Source organism: Athene cunicularia, assembly GCF_003259725.1.
Source record: "Athene cunicularia isolate RWA chromosome 2 unlocalized genomic scaffold, athCun1 chr2_part1, whole genome shotgun sequence".
Lineage (NCBI taxonomy): Eukaryota > Metazoa > Chordata > Aves > Strigiformes > Strigidae > Athene > Athene cunicularia.
Genome location: NW_020799095.1, coordinates 144,349,398 through 144,364,838, shown reverse-complemented (window position 1 = coordinate 144,364,838; position 15,441 = coordinate 144,349,398). Strand labels below are relative to the sequence as shown.

Sequence of the window (15,441 nt, the reverse complement as noted above, 5' to 3'; positions counted from 1 at the left end):
TCTCCTCTTCTCTTCTCTTCTCTTCTCTTCTCTTCTCTTCTCTTCTCTTCTCTTCTCTTCTCTTCTCTTCTCTCCTCTCCTCTCCTCTCCTCTCCTCTCCTCTCTTCTCTTCTCTCAGCATCTGAACTAGATAATAAGGCTGCTAGTGTAGGCAATGAAGTATATTTAATAGAGTTTAGATTATAAATTATCCAATCAAATATAAGCACATACTATGGGAAAACAATAATTATATTCTGAATATATTTGACCTCCTCTCTAGACATGCTCTCTATTTTTTATAAAGGTATCCAAGTGTGACTTTCTTTGATATACACCCTCACTGATTTTTATGTATTTCTGGCTCAGGGGGTTGGGGTATTTGTGCACACATTGCACAGTTATCAGTAAGACTCTTGGTGTAGTCTCTTAGATTGCAAATTAAAGTCAAGAAAGGCAAGACTTCTATAATTATTCAAATCTCTTTTGGGTCAGCTATTTTTATCTCAAATAGCAATGTGTTTTCTCATGTACAGAGTGATGCCATAACCCATTGCCTGGACACTGGTAAATTGGTAAATGTAATCTACAACATTTGTTTTGCAAACAAAAAAGCCTCATAATTCTGATTTACATTAAAAATCAAGCAGGGTAAAAGAAATTACCTCAGTCTTGTCTTTTAGAAAGCTTATAGGAGTAATGTCTGTCTCTGTATGGCTTGACAAAAATAGCTACCCCAACTGAAGAAACATATTTAAACTAAATGTATGTATGTCACATAAGTATTTTAGGGAAAACATGTATGTCATATGATTTATTGCCTTTCTTTTAATTTCAATTTTGCCTAGCATTCTTTGTTGAACAAATTCTTCCTTCATGATCATTAACCATATTTTCTAATAATTCCATAAATTATACTTAACCAACAGAGACTTTGTATAGAAGGACTAGATTCAATAAAGGAGTTAAAAGCAAGAAAGGCATTTACATCTGAAAGTGTGATCCAAAGAATCCTCCCTCACTTGCCATTTAACCCTGAAGGCACTCTGCTTGGTTTTAACATTTTATAGGAACTGAAAATTTTGCTTCTTTAAATGCACAGAGGTTTCCCTTTTCTCTGTGGTTTGTCATACATCTCCTACTTCAACCTTCTCAAAATCTTTCTGTCACAGTCCTAAACTCATAAAACTTCATGGAGAACATTGAATGTGCCCTCATAGGAGTGAGTATTCCAAAAATGTAGGTGAGTTTACTTTAAAGAAACATTAGTAAATGCACCAGTTTGTCTAACACAGCAATGATTTTTTTACCCAGAAACTTGCAGCATTTGGGATTAAAGAACTCTGTCTGCAGAACTTCATCATCAGGACAGTCATCCCTCAAGTGAATGTCCCAGTCACTAAATTCAGGACTCTAGGCTTGTTCACACATTTCTTTTCCTAGTCTGTGAATTTGCTTTGCTCTTCTACATATCATTGACTAAACTAATCCAGGTCAGTCCTCTGAAAGGTGACAGACACAGGGAAGACGCACTTCAGAAACTGAACAGATTTGACTACAAAGATTAGTGTGATCTAACCATGAATAACTAAAATTTATTAAAAAGAAAGGCATTCTGGTTGTGTTCCTTGTTTGTGGCTTCTGAGACCTGGATGTCATGATACCTACCTGATATCCTGACAACAGAGATGCTCAACATCCCTAGAGAGGAACAGGAGCTCCACATCTCCCTCTGCACTTCATAGGAAACAAAGACTTCTCAGTCAAGGTTCTGGACTCTTGTGGAGACACCAGCTGCCTAAAATATAAGGGCCTAAATCTTGTATTCAACTTAACATTTACTTTTAAAAATTTTGGACACTGACTGACCCATTAACAGAATTTTAAGGACTTATGATTTACATGAACCTGTCACCCTACTCATGTGATATTGTACAAACCTTTCACACCTGGCAAAGGTGTATCTCTTGGAAAAATGTCCAACCTTTATCTGAAGATCCCAGGGGCTGGAGAAATACTTGTGTATCTTGGAAGTCTATTCCAGTGCCTTAACACTCTTACTGTTAATTCAGTATGGCTTGTTTCTCTTTTTATTTTTCTGACTTTGAATTGCATACATTGAGTGTTGCTATGACCTATTTTTCCTAGACACAAGAACTGTCTTGTAGCCACTGCTTTTCTCTGGGAATACATTTGTGTGCTTTGATCAAGCCACTTTTCAGGTTTCCTTTTGATAAAAGAAACAGATCAAGCTCATTACAAGGCTTTTTCTCTGTAAGATATTCCTTCAAATAAATTTTGAGACTAGTTTTCTGGACTGTCTCCAATTTTTCAGAATGTCTTTTAGGGCATATGTACTAGCACTGGTAGCAATGTTCCTGGATTAAGCTCTACTAGTGTTGTGGAGGCAGATCATCACCATTCCTCCTTTTCTCTCTTGATCGCTGTCCAAAGATCACATTTCTGAACATACAGTGGTGACACTGTAGCACTAAAACATATTATTTAGGGGTTTTATGGTCTTGCTGTCTTGTTAGGAACACCATGCCTGCATGATAATTGATCATTCTACCAGTCTTAGTCCTTCTGCAAATGTTATTATCAGTGGTCTCATATTTGCCTGTAATCCTTGTCATGCCTTTTGGAAAGTGGTCAGTTCAAGACTACCCTAGAAGGATCTTCCACTAATGAGGATTACACATTCATATCTAGATTTCAGATCTAGCATTTAACTGTTTATTACCTAGAGTTATCATAACTCCTGAAATTAAACAGTTACTCAAACTCTCGTGTTTTGCTAAGAATTATCATCAAAGCAAAGAGATCAATTGCAGAAAGCTCGAGGCAGTTTCTTTAGATTTTAAGGAAAATCCTTGTAAATCCTTATTTACTTCTAAATAAAAGTAGTATTTTATAATCCCATATAAAGATTTTTTTTTATCTGCTCTATCATCTTATATAAAACAAACATTAAAGAAGACACTATTTCACAACTTACTGAAGGATGTAATTTAGGTTAGTTTCTTGTTTCTCTTATTCAGCCTTCCTCTTTCTCATGCAATGCAGAAGCTATGAGAGCTCTGAGACTTTTTTTAAATTTCAGTTGGTTACATCAAGTATTATATGTTGATGCATATAATTAACAATAAATTCAGAATACCTGTATCATTACCACAGAACACTGAATGAAAATTAGAAGTCAATTCAATATTTCTTATGAGAAGAAATTTAATATTGTTATGTGCAGCTGATTCCCCTTTCTAATCACGCTATGATATTTGTAAAAGATTTATAGTTATTAAAGAGAAAAGTGACAGTTAGAAAGAAAGAAAAATATGTTGGCATAAAACAGAACTGAAGAAAAGATTTCCCTATATATCCATCTACTGAAAGGCCTAAACAGAAACTTAATTAATATTAATATTTTCCTTAGTCAGAAATTTTGAAGAGAGAAGGGAAATAAGATGACATTCAATAAAATACTTAAGCCTGAAAAAGTTCCTGCTTTCATGAAGTAATAGTTATTTCTGACATTTGTTTTTCTTCTGCCATCTCTACAGTGCTAGAAATCAGCCAATGCTATGATTTAAATTATTTGTCATATTTCTAGATGTATCTACACTGTGTGTAGGTTCGGTTTCAGATATGAAGAACAGGAAAGACTAAACCCCTAAATAGCAGAGCTGGCATCTGTAATCTTTTTTTGCAGCAGCAGCTGAGAGGTAGTCCAACAATACTGAGACCTAAAGATAAAATCAAACCACAGCATTTTAGTTTAGATGCGTGCACAAAGACAAACACAGAGTCTTAGATTTATCCTTAATATGAAGCATTGATTCTGAAATAGAAATCTTCTCCTGAAAGATCAAAACTCGTGGGGTTTGTATAAGGATAAAATGACTGGCCTGTAAGAGACTTCATCTCTTTACCCTCATCAGTTCTTATAGGGTAAACCAGAACACCAGTGCTTCTTACTCAGAGGAACTGTAGCTGCTGAATGGAAAATTCACAGTTTAATGTGAGCCTTTTTACCCTTTATGTCACTAGCCCAATGTTAGTGGGAGAGTTATTTATGTAATGTGAATCACAGGTTGTTTTTGCTTATTAAACAACTGATTTTTTAATTGGGGTTTTGTTTGGTTTTTGCGGGTTTTTTGTTGTTGTTGTTGTTGTGGGGGTTGTTTTGTTTGTTTGTTTTTTTCCTAAGAAAGGTGATCTTTTCCTGTAACCTTGGTTAAATTCCCTCTTGGAAGATTGCAAACCTGTCAAAAATTCCTCCAACAGTCTCACTTCTGATTAGGGTTTCCAGGGTTGGAAACCAACCTAACTAGCAGGTTGCACAAGAATGCATAATCTATAGCCCCAGTACAATACCTGCACCAGCTGGTGTCAAAGAGGAAAGAATGGAGGGCGTTAAAGGCTTGTTTGTCTCAATAAAGACACTCCTGTTGCAGTGCTTTAACCACATTTAACCTCTGAGCTGGCAGTGCTTTGTTCTTTTGTGAAATGATCTTCAAGCACATAACCCGCAGGACCCTAGAGACTCCCTAAAAAAAACCCTGACAGTAAATAAAGGTGTGAGTTTCTTCATGCATGTATGGATTAATTAATTGTAAGAACATTGTATGTATTCATAGTAATGGGAGGGAGAGAACGCTCATTTTGCGGTGCTTAATTCTGGGGTGTTTTCCGTCCACACCGATGTTAATAATTAATTGTCTAACACTAGTGAAAAACCAGCACTATTAAACAATGTTATTACTAAAGTTCTAGTATTTCAGATGCTAAAGAGCCCAGTAAATCATCAAAAGACTTGAATAGTCAAATAACATTTCAGTCCACATAACACTTCTAGAAGTGATACCCTACAGGTATTTTATGAAAAAAGTCAGATGAAAATGACAGATTAAATAAAATTTTTATTTTCAAAACTTCTTGGTGATTTAGGAACTAGGAGTTATGTAAATCCAAATTAAAAAAAAAAAAAACAAAAACAACAAAAAAAACCACCCACTTTTTTTTTTAACTAAATTGACATTTTAATGAAATCTAGGCTTCACAAGTATATTCTTGAGAAATGTGCACCTCACCCTTTATGTATCTGCAGTCCTAGAAATTCCCAAGGGGCAGAATTTCCATGAGGAATTGTTCCTGCCTTAGTAGGAACGAAACACACCTTGAATCTTTCTGACAGGGATTTCTGTGCCTAAAAATATTTACAGCATAATCAACTAATTAACACTAGCTGTCAAGGATTGTTGCTCACCAGACACAACAGCCACAGCTGGTTTTCTTCCACAGTATGGCAAGGATCAGAAGTGTTGATACAATATACTATAAACTCACGTGTCTCAGTTCCTTCTGCAGCATGAGAGACCCCAAACCCATATTTTCCATTTCAGCTTGGAGAAGTCCTAACCACACTGCTATAGGGTATTCTAAAAAAACTAAAACATTCCTTATGTGATCTGTTAAACTATGTAAAAAGAATTTCATATAGGACTATATTTAAGTATTCCTTGATCCAGGCAGAGGATGAAAGAATGCCATATTTTTCCCTTTACATGTATAAAGAATAGAAACAGCCTTTGCAGCCATGACCCAAACCTGGTCCTCCTTTATGCCTGCATCTCCGAACTCAAGAACTTCCCTCCATCTGGCTCTGTCAAGGTCCCAGCTCTGTTTTCCGAACCAATAGAGCTGCAATAGGAGGAATTTGGACAGACTTTTCTCTCTCCAGCCCACCCCAAAACAGCCTGCTGGTTAAGAGCTTTGGCCTAGACCCCATTCATACTGAGAAAGGCCTTTTATCTAAGTTTCCTATACCTTTGGCAAACATTTCGGGAACTGAGCTGTTGTACACAAAGGCCAAGTCCCTGCCTCCTCTCACTCTGGCCACCTTTTAAAAGATTTATGTGTATGATCTCTTTGTTCTGTAGTTCAGCCTCAGTAATTCCCCATCCACAATGTTCTAAATTTTGAGCTAGAAATTATAAAAATTGCAAATGTGGACTTTTCTGTGGGCTGTTCACTAGCCTGCGGGATTCCCTTCAAAAGTAGGTGAAGTGATTAATTCACCACAGGCAGAATTGACAAAGTGGCATAACTTATAAAACACAATCACTTTTTTCCGCTTGTCAGAAATTTAGCCCAAGGAAACAAGAAATATTAATGAAGTTTCTGACTGTGTCTTTCAGTAACTTGGTATTTGAGAAACTCATTTCTCCAGCTCCGCCTTATGCCAGTTTGCTTTGTTTCCTTTCCAATCATTAAGTGTGTATTTAATAAGCTTAAACATAAATCATTCATACATATGAGGTAATTACTTATGAAATATCTGCATATTTTCTGTTGCTCTGGATTAAGGTGATTTGGAAAAAGATTTGTAATCAATTTGGCACTGAATTTGTCTAGGATTATTAATAGCTGAGTGCTTCAGTCTGCTCAATATCCCCAGGCAAAATTTCTACTGATTTCAATTGATCTCTGCAGAATCGGGCCCCTTAATCTTTCACTTGTAGCAAATGAGAAGCTGTAAATAAGGGGGAAAAAAAAGCCCCTATTTGTGACATGTTGAGAAATTAATTGTTACCTTCAATAAATGACATTACTGAGTGAATATGGGGAGGGGTGAGAGGCTGATGTATTCTTATGTGAATGTCTGTATAGTATCAGCTACCATTTACACACCCAAGGACAACTCCTGGAATCGCTTATGGGAAGGGAAAGAGGAATAGAATAAAATAAAGAGCAGATCATAATAGCCTCACAACAGGGTAAGGATTTAACACTGTAGTGTAATATTGGCAGCATCAAAATTATTGTATGGGCATTTTCTCTTATTTAAATGATTTACTCATTTTACAGTTTCTTCATGCATGTTTACATTTTTTGTTTATTTTCATTTAATATCATCTTGCAACTCTTAGATACCAGTGCGGTGAGATGCTTTTAGGAAGCAGGCTTGAGCTCTAGTGTGTGAGAAAAAGCTTGAATGTTATTGTTATCATTTTATACCACTGAAAAGTAGGTAGGTCCTTACCCAACTTTTGTCTCCTATTTACAACTACAGCATGTCTATCACATTGGCCATGAATCTAATGTTAATGTACTAATACAATCAGCCTGACAAATTATCTAGTCTAAACCATAGATGTGATTAAACTATAGAGTTATCAGATGGAATCTCAGGAGATCAGTCCTTCTCTGCCAAAGGCAGATACCATTAGCCCACTGTCCTTCCTGGCAGTTGTTGAATTATCTTCTAGCTGAAACATTTCCAGTGCTCAAAAAGCCAGAGTTTACGTTTCAAATAGGTATGATGGGAATAATAAGGGAAGAATAAAAAGGGTAAGGACAATATGGTCAGACTGTAACATGTTTCATGTTGAACAGTCATAATGATTTGACTAACTGGAAAAATGAGGAAGACAAGGAGTCATGTAAGTGCTCCTTGGGGCTTCCTGTACCAATAGAGACACCCTGACTGGCCCTTGCACTGCTCCAGAGGGACATATGCCTTATGTCATGTCTGTTATTCCTGTGTGGGTGCCTCACATACCAAGGGGTCTTACTGATGTACCCTAAGCTAACTGTAAACAACTGAACTGCAGCCCAACCAACTACTGAGTCAGTCCCTAGGCTTCACTGACTGCATTGCATGGCTCTCCTTTGACTGTAATGGCAGCCTTAACTGCTGGCTGACATATGGACACCTATTTATAGTCATCTCTGTTTGGATATCTCACTCTGTAGATGACTTCCTGGGCTTTTGCAAATGAATGTAGAGGTGACATATCACAACAAGAAAAAGCATACATTTGTGTACAGCTGAACAGATTTCCTGTGTCACACACATGCACTTCCATTTGCAAACAAACCCTCATTAATAGGTCTTCTTATACCTTAAGGTTCTTCTTTCTTATTCTTATAAAAATCACGTCTTTTTGGAGTGGGCTGCCTTGTTCTGATGATCAGCAAATGAGGAGACATGCAGCCAGGTGACAGAGGTCTCATCTATCTTTAATGGAATCAGCACTTCAGCCAGTTTAAATAAGTCATTAAGAACCAAACAGCTGCTTTTTTTTTTTTTTTCTGTTATAGACTATGTTCTCTAACTGTGCTGAATTAGATGTTCACTTAAAGGGCATTCCCATATCATCAGATAGTCAAGTACTACAGGTGCAAGACTGCATGATAAATGTTGCATGTAAAAATGTAATTATAATACTAAAATCTGATACTACTTGAGATCTTTCTTTCTTTCTTTCTTTCTTTCTTTCTTTCTTTCTTTCTTTCTTTCTTTCTTTCTTTCTTTCTTTCTTTCTTTTCTCTCTCTTTCTCTCTTTCTCTCTTTCTCTCTCTTTCTTTCTCTCTTACCCTCTTTCTCTCTTTCTTTCTTTCCTGGAAATTGACTGGTTTCCCTTTTATTTTCTCTATTGTACTACAAGGTTATCAGCTGTAATGTATTTGTAGTGGATCTGAATGGAGTTAAAGTGCTGCCTTCTGTTTTACTCCACCCCAGTCAAACTGAAATGACATTATAAATGCTCCTTTTACTTTGTGGATGTAAACAAATGTCAATTAGAATATTAATCAATTGAGCAGCACTATTAGAAAAGTCAAAGAACTGTAGAATCTATGTTTTATAATAGCTTTATCTCTTTGTGTTTTGTCTAACCAGGGAACACAGAGAGAAGCTTAAGGAAACCCACTAGCAGTTTGGCATGCACTAATTTATGCCATTGAGTCCTTGCTCCTTGTTGGTTAACTTTGTTTCATAGTTACACTCTAGAGGGAAGAAAAAAAAAAAAAGAAAAAGGTGGAAAGTGGGAAAGTGTGCTAAAATTGAATCTCTCATTCTTTCCATTGAGGAGGAAATATGTAAAAAATTAACACTTCAATGGATTTTAGGATGCACAATTTCAGTTGCAACCGTATGAAAAGTACCCAGTGTTCACTTGTGTGTGTCTGTAGAGGGACTGAAGGGAAGGAGACAAGGGAAGAGCAGAGTGGCATATGAATTTTGACATCTTAGAAGCCTGACTTTGGTCTTGAATTTCCTGTGAAACTTGGGCAGCTAGGCATCACATTCCGAGAGCCAGCAATGGTATTAGCTGGAGACTTAGGCAAAGCTTGAAACACAGTCAGCTCTTACTGATGGTTTAAGGAGATTTTTGGGTGAATCAGCTTACTTTGGCCCTGTGCCCAGAGCAGATTTTACCCTTTCTGGCATCCTTGAAGCTTCAGCTGACTTCTGCAAAGACTTTGAGTGCAATTGTGTAGGTTCTCTGTGACACTCTAGGATTTGTAAAGACTTCTCTGAGGTTGACTACAAAGCTTTATTCTTCCTAGGCAAAATCTTGAATAATAACCTGAAGTCCTGTTCATTTGGCTAGTACTCAATTCCTGAGGCACAGTCAGCGTTCATGTTTGCTCCTATGTCCTACTTAAAGTTTTCTCTTCCCCAGTGGCTTTGGTGTATCTCTGCTACTCTGATTAATGCAGCCTCCACCACAGGTTGACAGAAAGAGATGAGAAAAGTTAAAATAAAAACCACAGGGCAAATTTTACTGTCATACAATGAACCAGTTTTGCAAATTATTACCCTACTTCCCAGTAATGAGTGGTCTTTATTTTAATTTTCTGTCATTGGAGTTTTTACCGATTGAGTGTTAATACTGCACTTATTATTTTAATGATTCTCTATCATAAAAACAATTCTCTGACTCAACTTGTGATACTGTCTGCCCCTAGACACTTGCAGCACTGTCTTTAAATTATTATGCTCCCTGTTCCTGTGCATTACTTGTTTCCTGTGAGTGCCAAGCCAGCAGAATACCCTGGGAAATTTTACAGCTAATCTTGAGCAAACTTGTTTTTCTTGTCTGGGAACTGCAAAAGTTTTAGTAATTCAGGTCACTAGCAAAGGACCTTCTAAAATAATGATCCAATCACACAGTAATAAGCTATTTCAGTATATAAGGATACTGTTAATATATATATAAGAAAAGAAAGTTAGTATTTTATCCTACAGTAAAGGATGTCTCTACCTGGATGCCAAATAAACGTCATTTCCCCAGTGTACAAGTCTAATGCAAGGCACCTTCTTTGATATCCTTGGTATGCAGATACTGGATTAGCTCCTACAACTGTCGGGATTTCTTGAGTGACAATGGAAACTTGAAGTGGGGATGGATTATCAGTGGCAAGAAAGAGGTTTTTCATTTATTTCCAGTGTAAAAAAGAGCCAGAAAGGATGCCCTGGAGGAATATAGTCTAAAATGGGTTATTCATTATCTCGGCTGGTGTTTCTGAATCCTTGGCCTAGCTTCTAGCCTAACTTTGATGAAACCTTTATCACCATCAGCAAGGACATCTCTGACTGCATAACACAGAAATCACTATAACCTTTTTTACTGAAAATGTAAAGGTATTTTATTTAAAACATAAAATAAATTGTACCAGACAACATCCAGCAACATGTTTTAATTTTTTTTTTCAGTATTTTTTTCAACCACTTTCACATTCACCTTGAAAGAGTGAATAAATAACTGCAAGTCTTTTCTTTCTCTCTGATATCTTTACATATAGGAACATCATTGTCTCAGAATAAAGATCCTGGGGGACTGTTATTACTGTGTGTCGGGACTCCCGGAACCTCGCCAGGACCACGCACACTGCTGCGTTGAAATGGGGCTCAGCATGATCAAAACTATCAGGTAGTGTTGATTTTCTTCCTTCTTCTTCTTCTTTTATTGTTTCTGATAGTCTCCTGAACTTCTTATCTGAGAATACTATTACTGGACAAGTAATTCTTATGGGAGTTCAGAGACCTCAGGATTATCACTATAAAAAGGGCAGGACTGTTTCAATCCATGTAATGTGTGGGAACAAATAAATGCATTTTATTAACCTGTGCTATTTCAGAGCATATAACACAACAGCTGTGTGTGCATTGTGAGTGATCAGTTTCACAGTTCTTAACAGTTCTCACTTTGTACTGTTGCCATTTTTAAGAGGAGGTTGAGGAGGAGGAGACTGAATTGCTTTCTCTAATCCCTTTAATAAAATAAACCAACAATATAAAATCTAGACAGCTGTGACAATATTTCAGCTTGGAAACTAGTGCATAGACAAATTCATAAGCACTAAGATTTGCCAGATGAGCAAATTTTACTTGTTAAATTAAGTTGGTGCTTAAATCCATAAGCACTGGAAGTGTTTTAACTAAGCAGTGTGTTCTCATCGTGTAAATAAAGTTGTGTTGCTGATAGATTATTGTATTTTGATGAAATTAGGATTAACAATAACAATGTTCCAGCAGTCTGTGAATAGAGCGAGTCCAATAATTTATCATGGCAGTAGCTGACATCTAATGCCCCAAAAGAGGATTTTGCCTTCTTTTTTATCCTCTATATCAATGTTGCCGAGTTCCCCTTTCTAAATTCTTCTTCTGTTTCTGTCTTCCTTAAAACACTGTTGCCTAACCCAAGCACTCCGTTCATTCCATGGATGATTTGCTGTCAAATCTCTTCACATGCTTATTTTCTAGACTGCTTTGTGCCTTTAGTCTGAATGTGTATCATTACATGCATCAGACAGTTAACACGTACTGCAGCTCCATTACTGAGATCATAATAGAGAAAGAATTTGACAAAAATTAATTAATGGGAAATGTAACTGAATAATGATTATGTAACAATGATCTCTAAGAAGGTTAGATTCAATTATCACAGACTAAATGTTGCACAAAGTAATCAATATTTTGCTTCTGGAATTCCCGTAGTGAAAATGAAACGTGAATTAGAGAATACAGAATGAAAAAATCTGCCAGCATTGTTAAAAATTCTTGGAGACACACAACAGATCATTTGCATTTGCTTGGCAAAATCACCTTCAGCAAACCCATTGTAAGGTGTTTTTTTTTCTAAGATAGTAAATTTTTCTGAATCTTTTTACACTTGTGGAAGCCTCTAGCAGTCCAGTGCCCTTTTATGAACCAGGTCTCAGTAGAACCAGTAGCCCAGTAGAAATGATACAGTATTTTTTAGTATCTTAAATGACAGTTATATTCAGTAGGAGCTGGGAAACCAAAGTCCATTAGGATTTGGGTCATCCCAGGCTAATTCAGTTCAGATTGCCTTCAATTTATTTGACAATCCCAGTACCTGAATTTCTGTCCATTCAATGAGCAGGTTTTTCTGTACAGGCGTTTCATGTTACTTTAATCTGTGTTTGTATAGTTCACAGGGAGGACCAGTCGTTCCATGGGATATTACAACTAATTCAGTTCACATTTCTGAGAGAATGTGGAGTTACTACAGTCCATTAATTAGAATTTAAATTTGTAGATATGTCTTATGGTTAAAATTTTAAAAAAACCCGAACCAACACTTATTTAGAAAACTGAGCTTCTACTGTACTGATCACTGCCGAATTTGATCAGATCTAAAACCTGTTAGAAATTACATTTTGATAATCATAATTTTTTTTATCTTCATCTGAAGATTTCACAAAATAAATATTTCGTATGTTCAAAACAACAGGGAGATGATCCAGGAGATGAGAAACTATCATTCAGACTTCACAGTTACATTGAAGTTATATGGATGAACTCAAAGCCTTCTTGCAAGTCAAAGGATCTTTACAGGAAACTTCCAAAAATTTCACTACTCATAAATCTTATATAAACAGTTATTTCTTATCCCTCTTACAGAGTTATATCTTAGCTTTTAACTCTTGGCTACATTTTAGCTCAAGCACTTAGCCTAGCTTAAGAATTAGACATTAAAACAAAACCTGGGATTTATTCCACAACATCCTACCTATAATTGGGATTTAGGCACCTATATTGTGGAGAACAATACAGGTACTTCTGCAACTCCTCATTCTTGTACTAGTTGATGTTCTTTATGCAATTAATGTAGAAGGAAGTTTTAAATTAGGCAGACCAGGTTTTCCCCTTCATGTCCTCCAAGATTCCCATTCTCTCCATTGACAAGAGGTAGTTGGTAATGTTGCGAGTATCAGCACCAAGTATCAACACCTCACCTCTGGTGAGGCAGTACCCAGAAATCTACTTCATTCAGTAATGAATAAAGGTTTCATTCCTGAATTTTCCTTCTAGTCTTCTCGATGACTACACGATCAGTGGGAATTGAGCAAGAATGTCAAATCTATTCATTACACAACAAGTGAAATAAATCTACATGGACAGATTGACTCGCAAGGGGCTTGTGACTGTTTTTATACAGCTCATATCCATACAGTTAAAGTGTTAATTTATTATTAATTGAGACTCTACAACTTGATCTTAAGATCATACACTAAGGATCTGGACTTGAGTCTTGTTGCTCCACTTTTTGCTGATGCAAGGAACTGTTCAGAACTCAACAAAACAATCCAAGATCATTATTTTCTCTGTACTGATTTTTTGCATCACTCTGTCTTGTTACAAATGGTATACAAGAAAAGCTATTATTGTTTTTCCAATCTGTCTTCCAGTACTGTAGACACTTAAAAAATGAGTACAATTGAAACACAACTTTCAGCCCTGGGAAGGTTCCATTAAATGTGTTATTTGCTCCAAAACAAGAAAGTGTTGCCCCATCGCATTTGTGCATGGGCAAGAATACTAACTTTGGCTGTCTTGCAAAACCCAACCTCCTGTAAACTCTCTATAGCTGCAGTTGGAAATGCAAATTCCAATGCAAAGAACAATCTCTTCATGTGGTATTCATTTAGTCAGCTAGTTCTCATATCTTTTCACATGCATCATAACTCTGTATTTAAAACTGTGTTTAATTTTATTGTATTAATGCCTAGATGTACTGACTGTTGGTAGAAATGAGATACTAGTGGAATGTTCAGTCATCAGATGATAATGTTTCATTTTAAGTTATCACCCAAGCTAAATGGGTGTCAGAGGTAACACTGAGAAACTAGATCTGCCATTGCTCTTACCTACAAGAGCGAGCAGCCATTTTATTGCAATGTCTGTATGGGGAAGGAATGATTTGTAAGAAGAAAGCAGTGAGAAGAATACATCAGTTTTTTCATTGCATGTAAATGAAATTCCAAAGCCATGCTGGAGTGCCAGATAGAAGGAATTATGGATGGGATATATGATAAAATTCAAGGCAGAGATATTTATTTGCTGATAGCCAAATATAGAATATGAGCTTAAGACCTAACAATAAAATGAGGTTAGATCTGGTGAGACAATAATTTCCTCACAAATATATTAAGATGGATGTTAAAGAAGATAAGGGAAAGATACCATATGTAAAAGTAATTCTGAATGGAAATAATTTCTAAATATCACATTATATTTCAGAAATAGATTAGCATGCTTGTTCACTGGGGTTTTCTGTAAAGAAGAAAGGATGGGAAGCATGAAAATTGTGAGTAGAGGAAGGACTGTGAAAAGAGGTGAAGGAAATAGTCTTAAAGAGGAGGAGAGACTACTTCCAGAGTGCAAATTATAGAGCATAGTCTGTCAATGTCAAGACCACCATGAATCTTGATGTAGTGGCTTCATTTTAAAAAGCTTGCTAAATATTTTTATAAAGGTGCGGGGAAAAGTCACAAAAATAATTTGTGAAGCAGAAGTGCATTTAAAATAAGAAAATTGTGAAACTTGATCTGTTTAGCTGAGCAAACAAAATGATTAAGACATTACCTGTTATCAGGACATAAAAAATTTTATGGGCAGAAAACACTAGATTTAAAAATGGGTGATGGTATTACTAAGAGAAGTGATGGCTTTTCTGTTCCTCGGTATTTTAAAATCAAAACTGAATTTCTTCCTAGAGTAAGTACTTCCATCATGCACAAGTTACTGGAATACAAACAGGCATGAGTGGGTAAAATGTACCAGCCCGTGTGGCACAATGTATTGAGGTGTACGATGTAACTGTCCCTTCTGCTCTTCAGCTTGGGACACAGTGGCAGCGTAAGTGACAGGAGCTGCCTTCACAGCAAGAGCTGCTGCTTTCACCACCACCTTCTCAAATGTCCTTATTCCTTAAATCCCTGTGACTGGGAAGAGAGGGGGGAGGGAGATTGTGTGAGGCCCAGCTCCTCAAGGATGTACTCACATGACACAATGATGGAAAGCCCACAACAATCCACATAACAGTGGAAAATCAAACAAAACTTTATGCTGGTGTATTTGTTTGGTAAGTCAAGGAGTTCTGAGTGGTTTCATCTGTTGGATTATTTCCCACTAAAATGCCAGCTGAAAGAGTAATTTTTATGACAGACAAAATAATTCCAGCATACAATGTAAACTAAACTCCAGAAATCAGATAACAGCTTGTCTTCATTAAAACTCTGTAATTAACTGCTAATATTAGCATCAATTCATGAGAGGGAAAAAAAACAAAAAACAACCCCCCCCCCCCAAAACTAAACAAAACACACACACACAAAAACACCCAAACAAAACAAAAAAAAAAA

The 15,441-nt window shown here is 36.5% G+C and overlaps 1 protein-coding gene across 1 annotated transcript in view; it reads left to right on the top strand.

Annotated features, from left to right (window-relative positions):
• Window positions 1–15,441, top strand: part of ADCY8 (adenylate cyclase 8) — a 133,111-nt gene that overhangs the window by 57,993 nt on the left and 59,677 nt on the right. The window contains exon 5 of the mRNA XM_026841894.1: window positions 10,573–10,700. Within this exon, the coding sequence (XP_026697695.1) occupies window positions 10,573–10,700 (128 nt within the window). The remainder of the gene's footprint in view (window positions 1–10,572; window positions 10,701–15,441) is intronic.